Genomic DNA, 23,551 nt, shown 5'->3' with positions numbered 1-23,551 from the left:
ATGTTGTGCAACCTCACTGGCACAAGATTTCAAGCTTGGGTTAACATGTCTCTGGGAAGTAAACAGGAAGAGGACAGCATTCCCTGAATCTTCAGAAAAATGGAGGACACCATCTAATGTACCTTGGTGTGAACTCTCAAGCTTCCTTTGTGAACTCTCAAGCTTCCTCCTTCAGTTATATATTCAAGATGGACAGTATTTAATATTTATTTATACATATACATACTGTATGTGTATATAGTATGGTTAGGTGTGTGTCACGTATGTGTTCCACTTTGAGAGCGGGCAACTAAATTGATTTGTGCTTCTTAGACTGTAAGCCGCCTTGAGTCTTCGGAGAAGGGCGGGATATAAATGGGATTAAAAAAATCATTTTTGATGTGTGCCGTTGTGCCCACAGGAAAAAAATGACAATAAAGGTTATCTTATCTTGGTGAGATTTTCAGAACAGACGAAAACAGAAGAAAATTCCTTGAATCTTGCATAGATGAAGTGCTAATCTGAAGTATTCAGGGGGAAAAAATCAGGAATTTCAGAGACAACTGCAGTTTTAATCTGCTCAATAACAACCAGTCTATTAATGGACGAAAGAAAGAAAGAAAGAAAGAAAGAAAGAAAGAAAGAAAGAAAGAAAGAAAGAAAGAAAGAAAGAAAGAAAGAAGACTGCACCTGGATGGCTCCTTGCACTAAACAAAGTTACATAAAAATTTTTAATATGAGATCAATATCTGTTACCTCCAAAAGAGATTCTTCAAGTTTTGCCAGTTGTATTTTCTTTTCTTTTTCCTGTTGTAATAATTTTGTTTTTTGTTCTTCCAAATCTGGCTTTTCATGCTGGATAGTCAAAGCTAAAAGCTGCAAGGCCAAGGTATTTTTGAGAAGAGAAAAGTAGGTAAGCACTATTTGTTTGATATTTAGGTAGCCTTTCATTTTATGTATCCTAACTCTGGGCAGCTTACAAAGAATAATAAAACAATAAAAAGTACAAAACCAACATTAAAATTCCTAGTGCCCCCAAAGACAAAATAAACTTCATGTCCAATAGAAAACTTTCCTGGACACCAGCCAATGCCCTACCCCCAAAGCTACAGGAAAATCTCAGTCTTATAGAAGACCAGAAGATTAGGGGCTGTTTTTCAAGGGGAAGAGCATTCCAAAGTGGGGACAGGCTACTAAGAACATTGTAGTTTAAGTCCCACTAGAAGGCAAGATTTAAGAAAAGGAGCATGACTTGCCCGCCCTACTAGACTCAGTGGAGGAGGAAAATATCCCACAACTATCGGTAAGCTGGAAACTGTCCTTATTGCTGTTGTTTTAAGCAACTTAATACTTCCCTTTTCACATGTTTTGTATCCAAATATGTCTTTTGTTAAGTAAAAAGACAGTTTTCCTCACACGGGTTGTTCCCATTGAATCCCATCATTTCTCCTTTCTTGCATTTCGTTATTCTTCATTCATGCTATTCTAGAGAAATGCCTGAGTTATGGAGAGTTTTTTGGGGGGAAAACAGCAGTGCAAGGAAGGCAAGAAAGCTCCTTTGCTCAAGAACATTTCATGCATTAACATTTTTAAAAGATCCACTACTATTTTTTTAAAAAAATATATGTAAGAAAACTGCTTTATCAGTAGGTGTATAATTTGTTTATATATTTACTTGTACATGTTAATTTTTGTATAACGATACAAATTTAAATTTAAGATGTTTGATAATTAGCATCTTCCCATTCTCCAAAAACTAAAAAAATACTATGAACCTTGCAAATTGCCATTCTAAAAATACAATAAATATTTTTACACTCAGACCGCTGCATATAAATACTCTAATATTTGCTCTAATGATATTTTTCAGCACAACAAAAGGAAGACTAAAAGAACGAAATGAAGAGAATACATGCCCATATGCAACTAGCTGGACATTCTTAGCTGAAAGTCTTAATCTGTGAAGTTTGCAAACTTTTAATAGTACAAAAGAACTTTCACCCATGTTTGCAAGTAATTCCCAATGCAGTGAAAAAATTTGAACAAGCTAATTAAAAGCTGGTGGTATCTGAGCTTAACAGCACCAGCAGGCACAAGGTAAAAAGAAGAGAGAAGAAACTGGAATTATATTTAAAAAACACACACACAAGATTTATAAAATAAATTATATAAATTCTTTTATCAGTTGATTAAAATGAAGAGTATCATATTGGAGATGTGCATGTTTACCTGTCCTCTTAAGCCACTACGGGTGATTGTAAAATTAACCTCGGTAACAATAGATGCTGCATCAGGTGGAATATATGGATTTGGGTTTCTAGTTGACAGAAAAAGGTGGAATTCCTCATTATAGTCTATTATTTTGTCACCTATCTGTATAACATACCGGGGTCCTATAGGAAAAGGGAAAAACACAAGTAATGAAAATAGTGTATTTAGAACACCAACCCTCTAAATCCTAGGGTTAAGATTTGCCCAAATAAGAGATACATTTAAAAAACAAACAAACAAAGGCTAATTGTCCATAAAATAAAAAACCAGTAATAATAACAGTATCATTACTTCCTATGTGAAGCAAAGGTCATGCTGATTGGAAATTATAGGAGTTAGTCCAGCATAGTTAGGTCAGCATCAATGTGAAAAAGCTATGAATGTGAATAAACCATGAAAAAATAAGCAGAGAAACCATTCACTATTCATTCTTGATTACTTCAATTCTTTTTTTTTTTTTTTTATTGAAAAGTTTTAAAATACAATTTTCCTTTAAAAAACCCCCCTTCCCCCTCCCTCCTCCCCCCCTACCTCCCCTCCTCCCCCCTCCCTCCCCCCCCCTACCTCCCCCCTCCCCCCCCCTACTTCCCAGAGCTGAATACAAGGTATATATATATATAAAAAAAAAAAGCAAACCTAAGCAACCATATACTAACAACTATAAATTCTAAAATCCATCACTCTCTAGCTTATATAGGATAAAACAGACCTTAACAATATTAAATATATATATATAAAAAAAAACTAGAATAAGAAAAGGACACTCTCTAGCTTATATAGAATGAAACAAACCTTAATAGTATTAAACATATATAGTATTAATAGTATTAAACATAAGGAAAAAAAAGAAAAGAAAAAAAAAACCCTTCTCAACCCTATACTTATCCTAAGTAAACTCCATTGCAAACAAAACTTGAACTTTAATCCAAAAAAGCTCACCCTTTCCACAAAACCACCAAATATAAAAATATATTGCGTCTACACCCAAATCTTTTCCCCCCTCCCCTACTTGACTACTTGACTATATCGTAAAAGTTCCAAAGACTTCTGCAATTCCTGCTACTTTCTCTTCTTAGATCGTTTTGCAGCAGCACGCGTCACCCTCTGTTTTATAGATTCATCCGACGAGGTTGTATCTTGATCTCCTCCAACACCGTTGTCTTCTATCTGACCATCTTCGGCCTCTTGATGCACTCCTTCTCCAGATCCCTTTCCAGCTTCCAAAAGTGTTAATGGCGTTGCATTTAAAACATTATTGTAGAAATCACGCGCTTGCATCACAGTAACCAAACGGTACTTTTTACCTTCATGCGTCACCATCAACCCCACTGGAATCTCCCATCTGAACCTTATATCTCGCTGCTTGAGCTCTTGCACAAGAAATGTAAAATCCTTCCTTCTCCTTAGAATCTTTGGAGGAATTTCTTTTAAGACCAAAACTTCTTGATTAGCAATCATAACTTTAGTATCATAAGCAGCTTGTATAACTTCATCTCTAGTTTCCCTTTTTGCAAAGTATACCACCACATCTCTAGGCAGCTTCCTCTGTCTGGCAATCCATGAATTCACACGAAACACTTTGTCCATGCCTCCTTTTATTTCAGATGCTGGCTGTTTCAACACTATTTCAAAAGCCTCAGAAACCAGCTGCTTTAGATCTTCCTTAGTATTCTCCTTTAAGCCTCTAATTCTAATGGCAAACTGCATCTGAAAATATTGAGCAAGACACAGTTCCTTTTCCATTTTATTTTCATTCTCCAATACTTTTGTTTCTAATATAGCATTCTTTTGAGTCAAGTCTTCTAGCTTTTCCTCCAATTCTTCCACACACTGAGCCACTTTACACACTGAAGTCAAGATGTCTACCCTCATTGCTTTGAGCTTCTGTTCCATCCTCTCCTCCATTCTCTCCTCCAATTTCTCCAATTTCTCCTCCATCTGTGCAAATCTAATATTAATTGATTCCAAAATTACCTGGGTATGTTTTTCAAGAGCATCTTGTAAGTCCTTTGATGTCAATACATCAGGAGGATGCAGCGCCTGCAATAATGATTGTTGCACGGGAGAAGTTCCAGCACTCCGAAGAGTTTTAGGGGGTGGTTTAGCCGCCATCTTTTACCAAATATGACGCACTTTCACTTCAAATTTGTAATCCAAAAAAGTCCATCAAGCTGGAGAGTAAAACATAATAATCCTCTTTACCATTTCCTCTTGTATCGCTCTGCCTGCTCCTTTAAATCATAGTCATTCCTTCAGGCAGGGGTGGTCGCAGACGGCTGGCTCTGCTCCAAGAACAGGAGCAGAGGCGACGGCCAGCTGGGAGCAGCCCAGGCTACGGGGGAGTTCAATCCTTCAGCCGCCCAAGCCATAAGCTCAGGCGGCCCTGGAGAACTCTACCCCTACCTGGGAGCTCGCCCCCTCCTCTTCTCCCGAGGAGGGGGCTTCAGATTCGCCCGAACAGCTGATCGGCGCTGTTTCGGGCGAAAAAACAACAGCTGAGCCGCGGGCAGCCCGGGAAGGCTCCCTTCGTCGTCCGCGGAGCCACCGGAAGTCAAGATTACTTCAATTCTGTCTTGTTTCCTCAAATTTCATGTTTAGAGAAAAAGGCATTCTTGACATTATGAAAAATAAGAAATTATATCCAGAAGATACATTCCAGTCAGAACTAGCTCTGAGTGGTATACAATTACAATCTGTTAGTCAGATTAAAATTGAGAACTAAATACAAAATCCAAATAATCCCACACAATCTCATCTACAGAAACAGAAATACACAGCAATCAACGCCACCACAATTAAAACACCTTCCATTGTTAGATGAATGGTTAGTATCAAGGCCTTAGTGGACTTTTTGAATGCTAAAAGTGATGGAGCATTTGGATGTCTAGGGGGACTTCTATTGCAAAGGGGGATGTTACTGAAAATGTGTCCTTCTCTGGTCCCTAAATGGGGGAATCTGAGTAGGGGAGCACAAAGCTCACCATACTTGATGCAATCATCTGAGAAGATATTAGTAGTAGGGAGAAATCATTCCAATAAATACAAATTCCTGAATTATGAAGGATTTTAAAGGAGAAATCTAGTATCTTAAATTGCATCTAAAACTAACAGGTAACCAGTGCAGCATTCTAAGCTATGGTGATATATGGGGACATTGGGAAGCACGTACAAAAACATCAGAGCACTGAAATATACAACCAAGTAAAAAACTGTGAAAATAAAGAACTTTTTTGTTTGAAATATAGGAAGTGAAACAGGGAAGTTTATCATTTGCAGACTGTTTGGGATAAAGCTTGTGCTTTGGCTTAGTACCTTGTGACATAAATTTCACCTGTAACATGTAGAAGCTAGAATAGAATAGAATAGAATAGAATAGAATAGAATAGAATAGAATAGAATAGAATAGAATAGAATAGAATAGAATAGAATAGCATAGCATAGCATAGCATAGCATAGCATAGAATAGAATAGAATAGAATAGAATAGAATAGAATAGAATAGAATAGAATAGAATAGAATAGAATAGAAATACGAAAGGGACCTTGGAGGTCTTCTAGTCCAGCCCCTTGCTCAAGCAGGAGAACCTATACCATCTCAGACAAGTGACTGTCTACAGTAGTCTCTTCTTTAAAATCTCGAGTGATGGAGCGCCCATGACACCTGGAGGCAAGCTGTTCCACTGGTTGATTGTCCTCACTGTCAGGAAGTTTTTCCTTAATTCCAGGTTGCTTCTCTCTTCGATTAATTTCCATTCCTTGTTTGTTGTCCTGCTTTCAAACTGCAAGGTGGACAGAAGCTGAGGATAGTAAAGGGAGCTCACCCCACCACACCGTGCTAGGGCTTGAACCCCTGAAGCAGACACCATCTCCAGTGTCATTAAGCAACTGAGCCATTATCATAGCCTTTATCAAAACAGTAGGATTCTAGTATTTCTTGTGGAGCCCGTTTCCTGACCTCTTCCATCTTGAAAGGTTGACATTAGACTTGAAAGCTTAACAGCGTTTTTATTACTTTCCTCTTATATTAGAGACAGTTAAGATAAAGCCAGTTTAAGTTTCTTTCTAACATACTCTTCTTTTCCCTAACGTAAGCCATGTTTTCCAGTTTCTACTTGTCAAATTCATTTTGTAAGGTCATCTGGGTGATTCTCGATACCTCAAAATTGGAAGCCATTGGTTGTAGTCTATTCAAAATGTCTTTTATGTTGACTCCATTTATTTCTGTGAATTTTTCAAACCTGAATGAATAGAATAAGAGCTGGAAGGGACCTTGGAGGTCTTCCAGTCCAGCCTATACCATGTCAGACAAAGGACTGTCTAGCCTCTTCTTAAAAATCTCCAGTGATGCACCCATGATTTCTGGTGACAAGCTGTTCCACTGGTTGTCCTCACTGTCAGGAAGCTTCTCCTTAATTCCAGGTTGCTTCTCTCTTTCGTCAGTTTCCAGCCATTGTTTCTCATCCTTCCCTCTGATGCTCTGGTGAACAAAGTGACCCCCCTCTTCCTTGTATCCTACTGATTGCTGCTATCATCTCTCCCCTATTTCTTCTTTGCTTTAGACTAGCCAAATCCAACTCCCGCAGCCGTTCTTCATATGCTTTAGTCTCCAGGCCTTTGATCATCTTAGTTGCATTTCTCTGATTTTTTTTTCCAAACGCTCATCTTTTTTGTGATGTGGTGACCAAAATTGGCTGCAGTATTCCAGGTGTGGTCTTACTAGGGTTTTATAAAGCAGTGCTAATACTTCACATGATCTTGATTCTATGACTCTTGTTTATACAACCCAGGATTGTATTAGGTGTTTTGGTTGCTGCGGCACACTGCTGGCTCATAGTCAAGTGATCGTCCACTAGGACTCCAAGATCCCTTTCACAGTTGCTGTTTATAAGCCAGGTCTCGCCCAATCTGTACTTGTACATTTGATTTTTCCTGCCTAAATGCAAAACTTTGCTTTTCTCCACATTGAAACTCATTTTGTTAGATAGGGCTCATTGTTCAAGTTTGTCTAGATCTTTTTGGATCATGAGTTTGTTTTCTGGGGTGTTGGCTACGCCTGTCAGTTTGGCGTCATCTGCAAATTTGATGAGTTCTCCTTCAATTCCCTCATCTACGTCATTCATGAAAATATTGAAGAGTACTTGGCTCACCAAAAATACACATTTTTTATATATATAGCACTGCAAAGCAATCAAACGTAGCTGTCAGAAGCAAGATAACGAAAAATGTATGTTCAATATCCGTGATTACATATCACAGGAAAGGGCAACTGCAAATTAAGGTCAGAGAAAATTCTGCACAGCAAAATTGTTCCTATTTCCTCAAATAAATCACTTCAGAATCAGAAGTCCCAAAGATCAGTACTGAACGGAAAAAAAAGCTAGCAAGAATATTAAGAGTGCAGTAGTCTTCCACTTACGACTGGTAGCTTAACAATCATTTAAAGTTACAATGGACTTGAAAAAAGTTACTTACAACTGCTGCACCACCCCTGTAATCATGTGATTGCATTTCTGGCACTTGGCAACAAGCTTGCCTTTATGACCAGTTGGAGCATCCCAGGATCACATGACTGCATTTTGCATTTTTTTTGCCTTTTCCCAGCAAAAACACCCATCGAATAAAATAGGTTCATCTTTATGACTTACGACATGTGATTCATTTAATGACTCTGATGACTTGCTTAACAATTGTCAAAAGAACAGTTGCAAAATCGTATCTAGTCAATGTGGTGTCTTGACTCATGACCCGAAAGACTTGACATTCCAGTTTCAATTTTGGTAACTCAAGGACTACATGTACATCTACTATTCATAAACCAAAGAAGGGGGGAAAGATATAGTGTTGAAATCAATTTAATTTGCTGCTCTTACATCTGTAGGACAAAACACTCATATAAATTTCAATTATTGATTTAGATTATTTTCATTTGCACTCGATCCCTTTGTGTGCAATTTGCCTTTTCTACCCTCGCAGGATAAGAGTGGTAATTAGAGATTATTTATTTCTTTAAATTTAGGTTTTTTTAAATCCTGCCTTTATTTCTTTTTATAAATAATTCAAGGTGCTAAACATACTTAATGCTCTTCCTCATCCCAAAACAACAAGCTTGTGAGGAGAACTGGGCTAAGAGAGAATAACTGGCCCAAAATCATTCAGCCAGCTTTCATACCCAAGGCGGAACTAGTATTTATTTATTTATTTATTGATGGGATTTATATCCCGCCCTATCTCCCGAAGGACTCAGGGCGGCTAACAACAAAACATATAATAAGTACAGAAATCAAGATAAAAATAAAATTGAAATCATCTGTGCAATAAATTAAAATTAAAGAAATTAAAAATAAATTAAAAATTCTAAATATAAATTAATTAAAATGCTTGTCAGTCCAGGTCAGCCTGGTGGAACAGGAGTGTTTTGAGGCCGCGGCGAAAGGATTGGAGGTTTTGGGCCATCCGAAGCTCAGGGGGGAGCTGATTCCATAGGGCTGGCGCTCCCACAGAGAAGGCCCTCCCCCTGGGGGTCGCCAGCCGACATTGCCTAGCTGACGGTACCCTGAGGAGGCCTTCTCTGTGTGAGCGTACTGGACGATGGGAATTTGTTCCCGGCAGCAGATGGTCCTGCAGGTATCCCGGACCTAAGCCATGTAGGGCTTTAAAGGTAAGTACCAGCACCTTAAATCTCACCCGGAGGGCAACTGGTAACCAATGCAGCTCACGCAGGAGGGGTGTAATATGGGAGTATCGGGGTGCTCCCATCACAACCCGTGCAGCTGCATTCTGCACCAGCTGAAGCCTCCGGGTGGTCTTCAAGGGCAGCCCCATGTAGAGAGCATTACAGTAATCAATACGGGAGGTGACGAGTGCGTGGGTGACTGTACGTAGGGCATCTCGGTCCAAAAAGGGGCGCAATTGGTATATAAGACGAATCTGTGCAAATGCCCCCCTAGCCACGACTCCAATATGATCTTCAAAACTGAGTCGTGAGTCTAGGAGGACGCCCAGATTGCGTGCTCTATCAATGGGAGGTAACATCTCTCCTCCTATAGTCAGAGATGGAACCTCTTGGACTAAACGAGATGACGGTATGTACAGCCACTCAGTCTTGGCCGGGTTGAGTCGAAGCCTGTTTTCTCCCATCCAAATCTGTACCGCTTCCAGGCAACGGGACATCACATAGAGGGCATCACTGGGTTGGTTCGGGGTGGAGATGAATAGCTGGGTATCATCAGCATATTGATGATATTTCACCCCGAAGCTACGGATGATCTCTCCCAGCGGCTTCATATAGATGTTGAACAGGAGGGGCGAGAGCACCGAACCCTGAGGCACTCCACAATTAAGAGGCCTAGGGCTTGACCTCTGCCCTCCTGCCAACACCGTCTGCGAACGGTCTGAGAGGTAGGAGGAGAACCACCGCAGAACGGTGCCTCCCACTCCCAGCCCCTCAAGACGACGCAGTAAGATACCATGATCGATGGTATCAAAAGCCGCTGATAGATCTAATAGGACCAGGACAGAGGAATAACCTCTATCTCGGGCCCGCCAGAGATCATTCACCAGTGCGACCAATGCCGTCTCCGTGCTGTGCCCGGGTCTGAAACCCGATTGGTACGGATCTAGATATTCAGCTTCCTCCAGGTTCAAAGGGAGCTGTCGTGTCACCACGCTCTCAACGACCTTCGCAAGGAAGCGAAGGTTGGAGACAGGACGGAAGTTGTTTAAAATAGCTGGGTCCAGTGCCGGTTTCTTGAGGAGGGGCCTTACCACCGCCTCTTTCAAGGCGGCAGGGAAGTACCCCTCACTCAGTGAGGCATTGATAACTGCTAGGAGCCAGCCTCGTGTAACCTCCCGGGATGCACAGACAAGCCAGGAGGGACACGGGTCCAACAAACATGTGGCGGCACTTAGTTTCCCCATGATCTTGTCCACTTCATCCGGAGTCACAGGATCGAACTCTTCCCAAATGTACTCGGCCAACTTCATCGTTTTCCTCTCGTTAGATACTGCCCAGTCAGAGTCCAGACCAGCCCGAATCTGAGCAATTTTGTCCACCAGATATTTACTAAATTCCTCAGCCCGTCCATGTAGGGGGTCCTCTCCCGTCTTTTGACTTAAAAGGGAGCGGACCACTCTAAATAGGGCGGCCGGGCGGTTATCTGCGGACGCAATGAGGGTGGTGAAGTAGGCGCGCTTTGCCACCCTCATTGCCACAAGATAAGATCTAGAAAAGGATCTTAACTGTGTTCGGTCAGACTCAGACCGACTGGTTTTCCAAATGCTCTCTAGGCCCCTTCTTTGGCGTTTCATCTCCCGCAGGTCCTTGGAGAACCAAGGGGCGAGTCGGGACTTGCGCCGGGTCAGAGGCCGCAAAGGGACAACGTGGTAGTAACTCATCGAGACTTTCATTTATTAGCCTGATGCCTTAACATTAGACTAAACTGGCTCGGATAGGCATCTAACAATGAAGTATAGTCTAATTCAGATCCTTGTCCTGACCAGGAGGTTGAACTCAATTGCCTATGATTCTATGAACAGATTTCTGTTCCCACCCAATACCTGGGGTAAAGAAGAGGAATGTTTTGTTGACAGATGCCACTAGGTCAGGGATAGGCAACCTCGGCACTTTTATGACTCATGGACTTCAACTCCCAGAATTCCTGAGCCAGCATAGCTGGCTTAGGAATTCTGGGAGTTGAAGTCCATGAGTCATAAAAGAGCCGAGGTTGCCTACCCCTGCACTAGGTCAACAAATTGACACAGTATCTAAAATATATGCTAGATAAATATAATTGTAAACATGGCTAATGGATTACAAATAGGTCTCTTTTTAATTCAAAATTTTATCTGAAAATCAAAACGATAGTTATATATATATATATATATCACCAGTTGGAAATTTACCTTGGGCAACTAGGTCCTTTCTAAGCAGTGGATAAAGCACAGGCTCAACCCCATCCATTTCCTGTATAATAAGTGTTTTTCCAAATCGCACAGCCAATTCAAGGGCATTAATAAAGTTGGCATCCTGCAAAAATGAAATTTGCTATCGATTATACATAAAGTACAAAAGGAAAGTACAGGGAAACCATTCTTGTCAGAACTATGCTTGTATACATGTTCCTCACTCCTTTTTTGCTATATAACTATAACCTTAAAATTTTCACTCCAAAATCTCTACTTTGTTGGGGGGGGGGGAAATAATAAGCTAGACCAAACTAGAATTTAAGCTATCATGATAAATATCGTATTTTTCGGACCATAAGACGCACCTGACCATAAGACGCACCCAGTTTTTAGAGCAGGCAAACAAGAAAAAAAAAATTCTGAACCAAATAGTACCGGTATACTAAAACAGGGCTTTTCAACCTTTTCATCCATTGTACCACTTTTAGGACAAGGCAATGTCCGAGTACCACCAGTCGCCCAGCAAGGTGTCAAAAACGTGACCCCCCCCAAAAAAAAAGGAAAAAAAATGATAAAGTACAGGTAGTCCTTAACTTATAATGATTCACTTAGTGACTGTTCAAAGTTACGACGGCACTGAAAAAAGTGACTTATGACCATTTTTCACACTTATGACCGTTGCAGCATCCACAGGGTCATGTGATTTACATTTGGATGCTTGGCAATCGATTCATATTTATGATGGTCACATTGTTCCAGGGTCATGTGATCGCCTTTTGCAACCTTTTGAGAAGCAAAGTTAGTGGGGAAACCAGATTCACTTAACAATCATGTAACTAATTTAATTTCTCTCTCTCCTTCTCTTTCTCTCCCTCTCTCCCCCTCCCTCTTTCTTTCTTTCTCCTCTCTCTTTCTCCCTTTCTCTCCATCTCCCTCTTTCTCTCCCTATTTTTCTCTTTCCCTCTATCTCTCCCTTTCTCTCTCTCCCTCTATTTCCCTCCCTTTCTTTCTCCTTCTCTCTCTCTCCCTCTTTCTCTCCCTCTCTATTTTTCTCTTTCCCTCTTTCTCCCTTCTCTCTCTCCCTCTATTTCCCTCCCTCTTTCTTTCTCCTTCTCTCTCTCCCTCTTTCTCTCTCTCCCTTTCTTTCTCTCCCTCTCTCTTTTCCTCTCCCTCTTTCTCTCCCTCCCTATTTCTTTCTCCTTCTCTCTCTCTCCCTCTTTCTCTCTCTCCCTCCCTCTCCCATTGTCCCTTCCTTCCTTCCTTCCTTCCTTCCTTCCTTCCTTGCTTCCTTCCTTCCTTCCTTCCTTCCCTCCCTCTTTGTCCTTCCCTCTCTGCATTAGAGCAGTACCCGCGGAGGCGGTCCTGCGGCCCGGCTTTCTCTTGCAGAAAGCAAGCTGAAACGGAGCTAGGGAGATTGCCAGAAATACAAATCGGCCGATCTCGCGCTCCTGCAAACTCCCTTGCTCGGTTTCAGCTTCCCTTGCTACAAGAGAAAGCAGGCTGAAACGAGGGAGATTGCAGCAGAGCGAGATCAGCCGATTCGCATTCCTGGCAATCTCCCTCACTCCCTTTCAGCCTGCTTTCTCTTGTAGCAAGGGAAGCTGAAACCGAGCGAGGCAGATTGCAGGAGCGTGAGATCGGCGTTTCTCAGCACGTGCCGATTCATGCTCCTGGCGATCTCCCTTGCTTTCCACTTGCAGAGGTTGGGGCTGGCCATACGGATCACCTTCGGACCATAAGATGCACCCTCGTTTCCCCCCCCACTTTTGGGGGAAAAAAGTGCGTCTTATGGTCTGAAAAATACAGTAAGTAGAAAATACAGTACAGAGTAGAGGCCCTCCCCAAATAGATCACAGAGTAAAAGGAATAATCCCATGACTGTACATCAGGGATGTAAAACTGCCGGCCCGTGGGCCAGATGCGTCATCCGGAAGCCACGCACGCCCCCTTGCCGGCAATGGCAAAATAGTCCCGATACGTCTCGCGACGTCACGTGACATTGCGAGTTTGACATGTCTGCCATAGATCTAGAGTTTCTAGATATACTAATCAAACAGTAATGACTTAGTTCAGGGGTCCCCAACCCCCGGTCTGTGGATCGGTACTGGGCCATGACATGCCAGTAACCGGTCCGCACAAACAAGCAAAGCCCCAACCGTGGGATGCAGGCAGCACACAAAACCATGCACTCTCCAGTTCATGGAAAAACCTTTCTCCATGGAACAGGTCCCTGGTGCCCAATAGGTTGGGGACCTCTGACTTAGTTGAATCAATTTTGGTTATCTATATATTCCAGATGTCTCAACACTTTTGCACAAAGTGTAAGTCAACATATCTAATCCTGCACTATTCAAATTGCATGCACCCTGAGATTTTTACAGAACTATGATCCAATGATCATTTTCTTGGTTAAATTCTCACTTCTCCCCCTCAATGTTTACGTAAAGTTAAAAAACTATCATTCAATGTGATAAAGATAGTCTTTTGGAGTTTTTGACAATCACATTTGCTTTTTACCACCTGTAGAACTAGCTAGCTCAGTCTTTTCCTATGTCAAGACTACTTATGAATGAATTGAAACCCTGATCTCTATAAAAATCCTTAAAATATGCATGCCACTTCTTATTGACTTCCATTGAGAAAATGAAAAACTATTAGTTCCAAAGCTGATAATATAATCAATGTAGTTAACGATGTAAGAATTTTCTTTTTTTTTTGGTCAGTCAGTCAGTTTAAATGAAAGAATGAGTGAAATATTCTTCCTATTACAATCCAGAACAATTTAAAAGGTTCAAATATTACCTGCTGGCTGATAATTTCCAATCGTGATTCTTTCAAATGTGTTTTTAGCCATTCTGTAGCTCTGGAAGAAGGGTCTATCAAAAATGGGCAAACTTTACTCTGTTGAAAGAAAGAGAGAGTTGTGTTTTATTTTATAAGGAAAACATTCAGGAATAAAACCTCATTTAAATATCCATCTTTTTCCATAATACTAAATACTAAAAAAAATTGAAATGTGGGTACTGGCAATTATTTAGATAATGTATACAGGAAGAAAGACAACATTAGTAATGTAATTTAATGTATGACTCATCCTACTTTTTATAAATGAAAATCTTTTGCACTTCTTCGATATTTAGCATTTCAGATTTTTAATTACTTAATGGTACACTTAGATTTGTAAGGGGAAAAAAACCCTCCCAAACCATCCTCAGATAATGCAATCTAGCATTAATAGATTTTTTTTGACTTCTAACTCTCCATAAGTATGAGAAAAGGATATCTGAAAATATTTCATCAAAAAAATAAGGGAACAAGAAGCTATTTCTTTGTCATCAATCCAAAGTCCAGAATTAAGTAGCCTAAAAGCAACAGCAATAGCATTTAGACTTATATACCACTCTATGAAGGGACACGGTGGCTCAGTGGGTTAGGATGGTGGGCTTGTCGATTAGAAGATAGGCAGTTTGGCGGGTCGAATCCCGAGTGCCGCGTAACAGAGTGAGCGCCTGTTACTCGTCCCAGCTTCTGCCAACCTAGCAATTCGAAAGCACGTAAAAATGCAAGTAGAAAAATAGGGACCACTACGGTGGGAACGTAACAGCGTTCCGTGTGCCTTTATGTCATGTCTAGTCATGCTGGCCACATGACCACGGAGATGTCCTCGGACAAGCGCTGGCTCTTCAGCTTTGAAACGGAGATGAGCACCGGCCCCTAGAGTTGGAAACGACAAGCACACATGTGCGGGGAACCTTTACCTTTACTTTTTACCACTCTATAGTGTTTTACAGTAAGGGTCCCCAATCCTCGGTCCGTGGACCACTACCAGGCTGCACCATGCAAGCAGCTGGTCTGCACAAACAATAAAGCCCCATCCACGAGATGCAGGCAGCACATGAAACCAGGCCCCCTCCATTCCTCGGAAAAACCTCTCTCCACGGAACCGATTCCTGGTACCCAAAAGGTTGGGGACTGCTGCTTCACAGCCCCTCTCTAAGCAGTTTACAATGTCAGCATATTGCCCCCAACAATTTGGGTCCTCATTTTACTGACCTCGGAAGGATGGAAGCCTGAGTCAACCTTGAGCAAGTCAGGAACAAACTGCTGGCAGTTAGCCTGCAGTACTGCATTCTAACCACTGCTTTTCTGATTCTATTTTATTCTATTTATGATCAAATAAATGTGAGTCAACCATAGCTTCAGTCTTCTATCATCTAACCCAGAATTTTTAGAGACTGAAAGGCACAGGTATCAATCAGGCAGCCTTTGGGAACAGAACCAGCTCTAAAGTCTTGATCTAAACTTTGGTAAATGTGAATGTAATAATGCCGCTTGGGCTGTGTGTGAAAGCCCTAATAAGCAGGCATATACATAGAATGAAGGCTACTGCTAAGCTTGTAAGCCGCCCCGAGTCTTCGGAGAAGGGCGGGATATAAATGGAATTTTTAAAAAAATAAAAAAAATAAATTTCCAAAATATAATAAAAATACAATTTACCTGAAGTATTACAAGAGCATTTTCTATTGACAAATCATCAGAGGGTAAACCTTCACTTTTCCAAATCAACTGCTCACTCTCTGTGCATAGGAACCGCCTAAGATCAAATTCTTTAAAAAAAAGGTTTTGTTTAATGTTCCCGAGTTGCTTAGCATTATACATTTCTCATAAGTACCCAAGACATTACTGCACATAAATCATATTGTATCATATGCCATGTTTGCTTCATACTGTGCATCTACCACTTCCTTAGGAATTATTGATGACTGTGTTAAATATGACAAATATTTCATATATGTTTAGAGAGAATAGAGAGATTATAAAATATAATATTTATAAAATACAATTAGCAGGAACAGAAAATCTGTCTGGATTTAAACATTAGCTTCAGTTCTTGAAAATAAGGTCTAAGATCAAAGAATCCTTAAACTGGTACAGATACAAATATATGAGCTTCTTCAAAAGAAAAAAGAGGGAAAAAACGACAAAGGGAAAGAGAAAAGAGAAAAAAAAACATTTTGATTACTGTATCCATCCATAACAAATTTATAATTATATAGTCAAAAAGAAATACATTTTATTACACTTAATTTATGTTCTATGAGCAACGATTAATTTATCTTGGTATAATACAGAAATACTGAAACTGCTTGTACTAAGCAGGAATCATCCAGATCAAGAATACACTTCAATATTTCCCTGACTGAAATTTTTGCTCCTATTGCAAAGGAACCTTAAAACTGAACTTGACTAAACTACTAAATATGATTCTTCTAAAGAAGGAAGACCTAAACCTAACTTGGGTTACAACAATGAGATCTCACTCCTCTGCCTGCCACTCTCAAAGCCTTTAAAACTGAACAAAATGAGGCAAAATATTTTCTTTGCCACTCAGAGAACAGGTATTTATGCTAAGAAATGTTTTTTTTCTAAGCTTTGAATAGCATATTTCTTGTCTTGGGACAGAACAAAGCAAAAGCTTATAAAGAACACAGTTTGGCGGGTCGAATCCCGAGTGCCGCGTAGCAGAGTGAGCGCCTGTTACTTATCCCAGCTTCTGCCCACCTAGCAGTTCGAAAGCACGTAAAAATGCAAGTAGAAAAATAGGGACCACTACGGTGGGAAGGTAACAGCGTTCCGTGCGCCTTTGGCGTCTAGTCATGCCGGCCACATGACCACGGAGACGTCCTCGGACAAGCGCTGGCTCTTAGGCTATGAAACGGAGATGAGCACCGGCCCCTAGAGTCGGAAACGACTAGCACGCATGTGCGGGGGAACCTTTACCTTTACCTTATTCTTATACCATTTCCTTTCACTATCTTAAGATGAAAGGCTGTGTATGTTTTCGTCCCTTCTGCACTCAGTTTGATATAAAGAGTCATACATTTCTGAAGAGCAGGAATTGCATACACATTTTTTTTATTGTATTTCTCCTGTGACTATGTTCTTGGAGTTGATAAGAAATTGTGTTTAAGGTGCGCTAGAACATAGCTTCAAGGCAATGATCTTTGATTTCTTGGGAAACTTGTGCTTTGAACCGATAAAGGAACAGGACTTCTTTTTTTTTTTTACGACCACTTAATCCCTTTCTTCGGAGTAGATTTGGGGCAACTGAATGGAGCTGAGTGTTTACTGGCCAGATGCCCTTCCTGACGCCTATGTGGAGTTCACAGGAGATATTTTTTTCTTTGCACCCTGATAGAGAAACATCTGTCGCTGCCTATGATTGTATTTTTCCCCATCCATTAACCACTTAATACCAGTACAGATTTATGTTAATGTTAAGATTTTGTGTCACACTGAAAATAATAAAAAATAGACCAAGAGAACAACTCTCACTTTCAAGACCAGCAGATTTTGTCCATGAATCCAAGCTTGCTTTTCTTTGGTCTTCAGGTGCAGCTGAGAGGTAAGTAATAAATGCTGCAGACAGTTGAGCTCTTCTCGGCAGTGTACTTAATTCATCTGCTATTTCTGAAACCTGAAACAATTTCCAATATGATTGTTTATTGATGTATCTAGTCAATGTATTGATATGCTAAATAACCAGACCTTTGCAGAGTGAAAGTTAATCACAGTTTGTGCAATTTGCTTCTTACTCTCCAAAACTACAATAATAATAATAATAATAATAATAATAATAATAATAATAATAATAATAATAATAATAATAATAATAATAATAATAAGTTGGAAGGGACCTTGGAGGTCATCTAGTCCAACCCCCTGCTAAGGCAGGAAATCCTATACCATTTCAAGGAAATCCTATACCATTTCAGGAAATCCTATACCATTTCAGGAAATCCTATACCATTACAACGGATCTTAAAGACCAGCATATTGTGAAAATACTCTCCATCCTTCTTATGTACCAAAGTTTTAATGACTAACATGAAGACCTCACATTTTAATTTACCTTTTTTACGTTTAAGCAAAAAGGCATTATTTAATTTGGGTATGGCAGCATTTTAATAGCTGAAGGCTGCAGTTGACCTTTTGGAAAATCGAAGAATGGTTTAAATGATGCAATAAATGTGACAGGGCTGGGATTTCTGTGGGTTTTATTTCCTGGGTTTGGGAAAGATTCCTGCACCTTTTGAGTTTTTCTAAAAATGTTCATCCTATTTTAAGGTTTAGTCTATAAAATTAGAGGATGAAAGAAAATTATTTCCTAATTAATCAGCAAGGAGTTTCATATTCATCACAAAGAAATAAGAATCACAAGAACTGAAGGAGGCTAAAAATGCTTTCTGGAGTAAAAACACTGACTTCCTTTGAAGAAAAATGGCAAAAATACAGATCCACTGAAGGTTTAATAACCAACCTGTGCATTCCATCTTTTATGCTCCCTATCGAGCTGTTTAATCAGTATCTCTGCAGCTTTCACCGTCTCTTGAGCTTTCACAAGTTCTGTTTCCAGTTTAGCAGCTTCACTGGTTCTGGCCTGGAACCTGCACACCAATTGCATTTTTTAAGATATTCGACTAATTAAAGGCAAGTTGAAGTAAAGTATAATTCCATTTCAACAAGAAAGTATTAATTTAATACAAAAACAGTATTAGAATAGTATTAACATGTCTTGAATACATACTTATCTTTTAATTCTGCCACTTTCTGACCAACAGAATTAAGCAAATCTTCTAACTTCTGTTTTCTATCTTCTGTTTTTCTGAGATTACTAAAATATATTAAAAGTATTAATTGAAGTATTTACAAAAAACAAACAGTAACATAAAAAAAACAATCAATTGCCAGAAATTAGCATTTTTATCAGTCTCTTTCAGAGACCAAACAATGCTAAATTAGTGATCTATCGCATAATTTAATTTAATTTAATTTATTAATATTTCTATACCGCCCTTCTCCCGAAGGACTCAGGGCGGTGTACAGGGCAAGAGTAAAATACAAAATTACAAAAGTTAAAAGTAATTAAATATATGCCCGTTAAAAGAACAATTAATACATAATAAATAACCCCAATAAAATAATAATAACCCCCCCAATCCCCCCTCAGGCCAGGCCGGCTTGTTCGAACAAGTATATTTTTAGGTCGCGGCGGAAGGAGCGGAGATCGGGCGCCGTCCGGAGCTCAACTGGTAGCTGGTTCCATAATTCTGGGGCGCCCACAGAGAAAGATCTCCCCCTGGGGGCCACCAATCTACATTCTCTGACCGGTGGCACCCTGAGGAGGCCCTCTCTGTGGGAACGCACAGGGCGGAGGGAAGTTGATGCCGGCAGCAGGTGTTCCCTAAGGTACTCCGGACCCCTGCCATGTAGGGCTTTAAACACCATTACTAGTACCTTGAATCTCACCCGGAAGACAACTGGCAACCAATGCAGCTCACGGAGCAGAGGTGTAACGTGGGAGCATCGGGAGACTCCCAACACAACTCTCGCGGCTGCATTCTGTACCAGTTGGAGCCTCCGGGTGGTCCTCAAGGGAAGCCCCATGTAGAGAGCGTTGCAGTAGTCCAGACGAGAGGTCACGAGCGCATGAGTGACCGTGCATAAATCATCCCGGCTTAGATAGGGCCGCAACTGGCGCACCAGGCGAACCTGGGCGAAAGCCCCCCTAGTCACAGCCACCATGTGATCTTCCAAGGTGAGCCGTGAATCTAGGAGGACTCCCAAGTTGCGAGCCCTATCTACGGGGGGTAATAATTCACCCCCCATAGAAAGAGATGGAATATCCGAATAAACCCGGGATGAAGGTATGCAAAGCCACTCGGTCTTGTCGGGGTTGAGTTGAAGTCTGTTCCTCCCCATCCAGACCCGAACCGCCTCCAGGCAACGGGACATCACGTTGAGGGCATCACTGGGGTGGTTTGGGGTCGAAAGAAAAAGCTGGGTATCATCAGCATACTGATGATACCCAACTCCAAAGCCACGAATGATCTCACCCAGCGGTTTCATGTAGATGTTGAACAGGAGAGGCGAGAGGACCGACCCCTGAGGAACTCCACAAACGAGAGACCTCGCGGTCGACCTCTGCCCTCCTGTCAACACCGACTGCGAGCGTCCCTGGAGATAGGAGGAGAACCACTGTAAGACCGTGCCTCCCACTCCCAATCCCCTGAGACGCCGCAGCAGGATACCATGGTCGATGGTATCGAAAGCCGCTGAGAGGTCTAATAGGACTAGAACAGAGGAATGACCCCTGTCCCGAGCCCTCCAGAGATCATTCACCAGCGCGACCAATGCCGTCTCCGTGCTGTGCCCGGGCCTGAAACCCGATTGGTACGGGTCTAGATAATCCGCTTCATCCAGGACCAAAGGGAGCTGATGCGCCACCACACTCTCAACAACCTTCGCAAGAAAGCGAAGGTTGGAGACCGGACGAAAGTTGTTCAATACAGCTGGGTCCAAGGCAGGCTTCTTGAGGAGAGGCCTCACCACCGCCTCTTTCAAGACGGCAGGGAAGCTACCCTCACTCAAAGAAGCTGGAGGGACATTAAAGGCAACGAAACCTCGTCATTTTCTATCACTAGAGCTTTGTGTCTCGATTGCAGTTTCTGAGATTTTATTTTAACTAATAAAACCTTAGTGACCTAAAAAAAAGTCTGAAAGCCCCTTCCTAAGAACAATTTTCTGAGTCTATTTGCTGCTTTAAGCAACACGCCTAAACAAAATAAGTAAGCAGACAAAGCACAAAATAGGATTTAGAAATCGCAATGCTTTCTTTGAGGAAAGATGCTTAACAGGCAGTATTTTGAAAGCAGACTTGAACACAGTGTAGCTTTCTTTCCAGAAGAGGCTACATTTGTTTTTGTTTTTTAAATTTGAGCCAAACTTTCTTCTTTCAAATCAGGCAAAGAAAGGAAAGTTTTCCTCTTTTAAATGTAATGGTTCTCTTGCATTTCAGAATTATAATTTATTTATTTATTTTATTATATTTATATACCGCCCTTCTCCCGAAGGACTCAGGGCGGTGAACAGGGCACATATAAATAGAAAATACAAAAATTAAAAAGGATTAAATAATAGCCCAGATAAAAACAATAACAATGTAAAAAAAACCCATTAAAAAACCTAACATCCCCCATCAGGCCAGGCCAGCTTGTTCAAATAAATGGGTCTTCAGACCGCGTCGGAAGGAGTGAAGGTCCGGTGCCATCCGGAGCTTGACCGGCAGCTGGTTCCATAAAGCCGGAGCGCCCACAGAGAAGGCCCTCCCCCTGGGGGCCACCAGCCGACATTCTCTGACTGGAGGCACCCTGAGGAGGCCCTCTCTGTGGGAACGCACAGGGCGGAGGGAAGTTGACGCCGGCAACTAATGAAAATGATATAAATACACACATGGCTCTTTATGCTTCATACACTACTTACGCTTGTAGACCGGATTGTTCAGTTTCCAGAGGCTGAATTCGTTCTAGCACATGTGAGTACTGAACGTTGGCCTTAACCCAGGCTGCTAAGGGTGCAGCTGCAGTACTGGCCCTTTTTGCGTTCTGAAATATTCAAACATACAGGTGATCTGAAGGTAATATGCACCAGAGGTAACGTCTAAAATACACTCAGAAATAATATACTACCATTGATATTCATTGAATAACCAGCATATCTATTTTGGAAACTTAAAATTAATAATAAAATGTTGTTCTGTTGTGCAAAAAATAAATGTGAAAACATTTTCTTTTTCCACCAGCTATTGTGCAAATTATTATGTACGAGTAAAGTACCTATAGTTTCAACAATAAACGACTTATTTAATTAATACTTGTTGAACCTGTCCAATCCTGCCTGAGCAGGGGGTTGGACTAGATGAACTCCAAGGTCCATTCCAACTTTATTATTATTACTGTTACTATTACTACTACTACTACTACTACCACCACCACCACCACCACTACTACTACTACTATTATTATTATTATTATTATTATTATTATTATTAGTATTAGTATTAGTATTATTACCTTTGAGTCAAATGATGCCTTATTTTTAGCTAGAAGATCTTCTACACTCTCACGAATTTGCTTTGGAATATTTCTAGCATCAAAAGTTGCGATGTCTTCTCTCACACCTCTTTTTGCAAGGAAACTGCAGAATATATATTAAATAATCATTCCAATGTGGGAAAGCAGTTTAGTGAAAATAGTTAATGAATCTATGAATAATCTATTGTTATTATTACAGCCTTTTTCTGGCATTCAGATGAAAATAAATTAGGATTTCAAAAGAAATAGAACATTGTCATCTTCTATTACCTCTTCATGCTCACCCACGATGTATCAAAGATACCCATCAATCGTAAGACACCTTCCAGTATGTCCCTAATGATATCAGGTGGCATACGTAAAGAACGGATTTCAGACAGAGATTCTGGTTTGATATTTCCAACTGCTAATTTAGCTTCATTAACTAGTGGCTAAAAAAGAAAACAAAAGGAAAGGATTAAAGCTGCTTAATTTTTAACACAACAGTTTTTCTTCTTAACCAAAGAATTCAGCAATATCTTCATAATCAAAATTTGATTCAAGATAGATGACATAAGAGTCAAAATTTCACTATAATGCTGGGACTATAATCATTGGTACTAACACTTTCCTCTTGATTTTCCTACTTTGTTCTTAACCATAGCATCTTTCTTACTCTCTAAAGTCATTTCTACTCCTCACATCATCTCTTTCACAATAGTGTTTCTATTTCCAGTGGAACAGAAAGCTATGGGTTCTCTTGCCTATTTGGGACCAAAGCACAGAAGCCACAGTTTCACTATTTAATTAAAAGACTAACAACAACTACAACAATCAAGGCCTTAAAACAGAAAATTAGGAACACATAAATAGTTAGATATTAAAAATAATAAAGAAAATGCATCAATTAAAAAGAGGTAATCAGAAAATCTCCTGCGAGTCCCTTGGACTACAAGGCGATCAAACCGGTCAGTCCTAGAGGAGATCAACCCTGACTGCTCCTTAGAAGGCTAGATCCTGAAGTTGAAACTCAAATACTTTGGCCACCTAATGAGAAGGAAGGACTCACTGGAGAAGAGCTTAATGCTGGGTAAGATTGAGGGCAAGAGAAGAAGGGGACGACAGAGAATGAGGTGGCTGGATGGAGTCACAGAAGCAGTAGGCGTGAGCTTAAATGGACTCCAGAAGATGGTAGAGGACAGGAAGGCCTGGAGGAACGTTGTCCATAGGGTCGCGATGGGTCAGACACGACTTCGCAGCTAACAACAACAATCAGAAAATCAATGAAATCTTTCTTCTTTCCGCTATGTGTTCAAAATGAACAGTGATTTAATGTGTCTCTGTGTGTGTGTGTGTGTCTCAGTACTATAATAAAAACAAAAGCTGTTTCAGAAGCTTATGTGAAATGATACAAATATTCTCAGATTTTAATATAATGTTTTCTATAACTCAAGGGATGCGGTGGCTCAGTGGGTTAGGATGCTG

General features: G+C 40.7%; 1 protein-coding gene across 2 annotated transcripts in view; it reads right to left on the bottom strand.

Moving 5' to 3' along the window:
- Positions 1–23,551, bottom strand: part of DYNC2H1 (dynein cytoplasmic 2 heavy chain 1) — a gene marked incomplete at its 5' end in the record, with an annotated part of 184,146 nt that overhangs the window by 79,108 nt on the left and 81,487 nt on the right. For both annotated transcript variants that reach the window (XM_081326768.1, XM_081326769.1), the window contains 11 exons: positions 736–855; positions 2,209–2,372; positions 11,151–11,274; positions 13,956–14,054; positions 15,651–15,760; positions 17,490–17,631; positions 18,475–18,601; positions 18,742–18,828; positions 21,477–21,598; positions 22,067–22,190; positions 22,358–22,518. In XM_081326768.1, the coding sequence (XP_081182894.1) occupies positions 736–855; positions 2,209–2,372; positions 11,151–11,274; positions 13,956–14,054; positions 15,651–15,760; positions 17,490–17,631; positions 18,475–18,601; positions 18,742–18,828; positions 21,477–21,598; positions 22,067–22,190; positions 22,358–22,518 (1,380 nt within the window). The remainder of the gene's footprint in view (positions 1–735; positions 856–2,208; positions 2,373–11,150; positions 11,275–13,955; positions 14,055–15,650; positions 15,761–17,489; positions 17,632–18,474; positions 18,602–18,741; positions 18,829–21,476; positions 21,599–22,066; positions 22,191–22,357; positions 22,519–23,551) is intronic.

The sequence above is a fragment of the Vipera berus genome, assembly GCF_964194415.1.
Source record: "Vipera berus genome assembly, chromosome: 4".
Classification (NCBI taxonomy): domain Eukaryota; kingdom Metazoa; phylum Chordata; class Lepidosauria; order Squamata; family Viperidae; genus Vipera; species Vipera berus.
This window is presented reverse-complemented; position numbering and strand designations above follow the sequence as displayed.